The sequence below is a fragment of the Malurus melanocephalus genome, unplaced genomic scaffold, assembly GCF_030028575.1.
Source record: "Malurus melanocephalus ecotype Western Australia unplaced genomic scaffold, MMel_1.1 scaffold_621, whole genome shotgun sequence".
Classification (NCBI taxonomy): domain Eukaryota; kingdom Metazoa; phylum Chordata; class Aves; order Passeriformes; family Maluridae; genus Malurus; species Malurus melanocephalus.
The window spans coordinates 79,326-80,596 of NW_026623853.1; the positions used below are offsets into that span (position 1 = coordinate 79,326).

Consider the following 1,271-nt stretch of genomic DNA (forward strand, 5'->3'; position numbering starts at 1 on the left):
GTGCCTGCACCGTGGCCAGGCGGTCGTAGTAGCGGGAGATGGGGTTGTCGTGCTCGATGCCCTTCTTGGCACAGCGCTGTTTGTAGATCTCCACCAGTGACAGTGACGAGGGGTTGTCCTCCACCAACCGCATCTGCGGGGACACGGCCACCACCCGCGGCACTGCGGGGACAGAGAGTGACACTGAGCGCTGCATCCACACCCAAACAGTGACACAGCAACCCCTGAACACAGCCCTGATCRTCAAATGAGAGAAAACCTTATTGCTGTACTCAGAACTAATGTACAGGCTCAGTTAAAAAGGGATCAGAGAAGTATGGTCAACAGAAATCCTGCACCTGATAYCCAGATTGTTTTATGTGACAACAACTAGCCAGACAGTAACTATTCCTGAAAAGGGAATTCCCATCACAATGGATATAGAATGTTCAAAAATTACAAAGGTATGTTCTCATATCAGAGAATTCAGAAGGAGGAAGATGTAAAAGAAATTCAATATTCCCGTATCACAGTTCGGGGAGAGAAGGTTTTGTTCTGTCCCTCTTCAGTTACCTCCAAAYGTTTATTCTGAGATCCATGTACCCATTGCACACAAAAGGCCCAGTGGGCATTTCTGCCTTAAATATTCACAAGTGCACTTGATACCACAGGCAATGCACATAAGCACTTCTAAAAACACCCCAGCTCCCCTGCAATCAGCTGCGCTTCTCCAGAGGGGTGCTACAGCTCCAGACACGACTAATCACCCAGACAGATGAGAATTTACCTTCTGAATATTCAAAACCTCCTCTGAGCATCATTTATATTTAAAAGCAGCGCGGATAGCTCTCTTTTGGGTACCTGTGAAGAAGAGATGTCTCTTGGTGGTCTCCTTCCTCTTCTCCAGGCAGGGGTTGAGCAGGCGCAGGAGCTGCAGCACTCTCTCCTCGCGGCGCGACTCGGTCAGGCACGCGTCGTTCATCACCAGGTACGGGTAGATCTTGCCGTTGTGGCCGCGGATGTAGAGCCTGCGAGCGGCYGTGTTGTGCTTCTGAACGATCTCCACCCTCGGCATGAACCTGCCAGAAGTGTTTGAGGAGACATTTATGAACATTGYCAACAATTGGAGCTCTACTGACTACAATAAAAGCATGAATTTCACACCGACATACAAGAAAACCAAATAGAATCTGGACAGGACAGCTGGTCAGTGATGAAATGGAAAATTATTGAAGGATAAATTAAAAAAAAGGTGTCATATCAAAGTTTGACTCCATATATGCTATATAAAT

At 47.5% G+C, this 1,271-nt stretch overlaps 1 protein-coding gene across 1 annotated transcript in view; it reads right to left on the reverse strand.

The window, feature by feature from the left end:
• The window catches only part of TRRAP (transformation/transcription domain associated protein), a 70,998-nt gene that overhangs the window by 4,243 nt on the left and 65,484 nt on the right, over nt 1–1,271 (reverse strand). The window contains exons 68-69 of the mRNA XM_057383297.1: nt 841–1,058; nt 1–162 (exon numbers count right to left, since the gene is read on the reverse strand). Coding sequence (XP_057239280.1) covers nt 1–162; nt 841–1,058 — 380 coding nt within the window. The remainder of the gene's footprint in view (nt 163–840; nt 1,059–1,271) is intronic.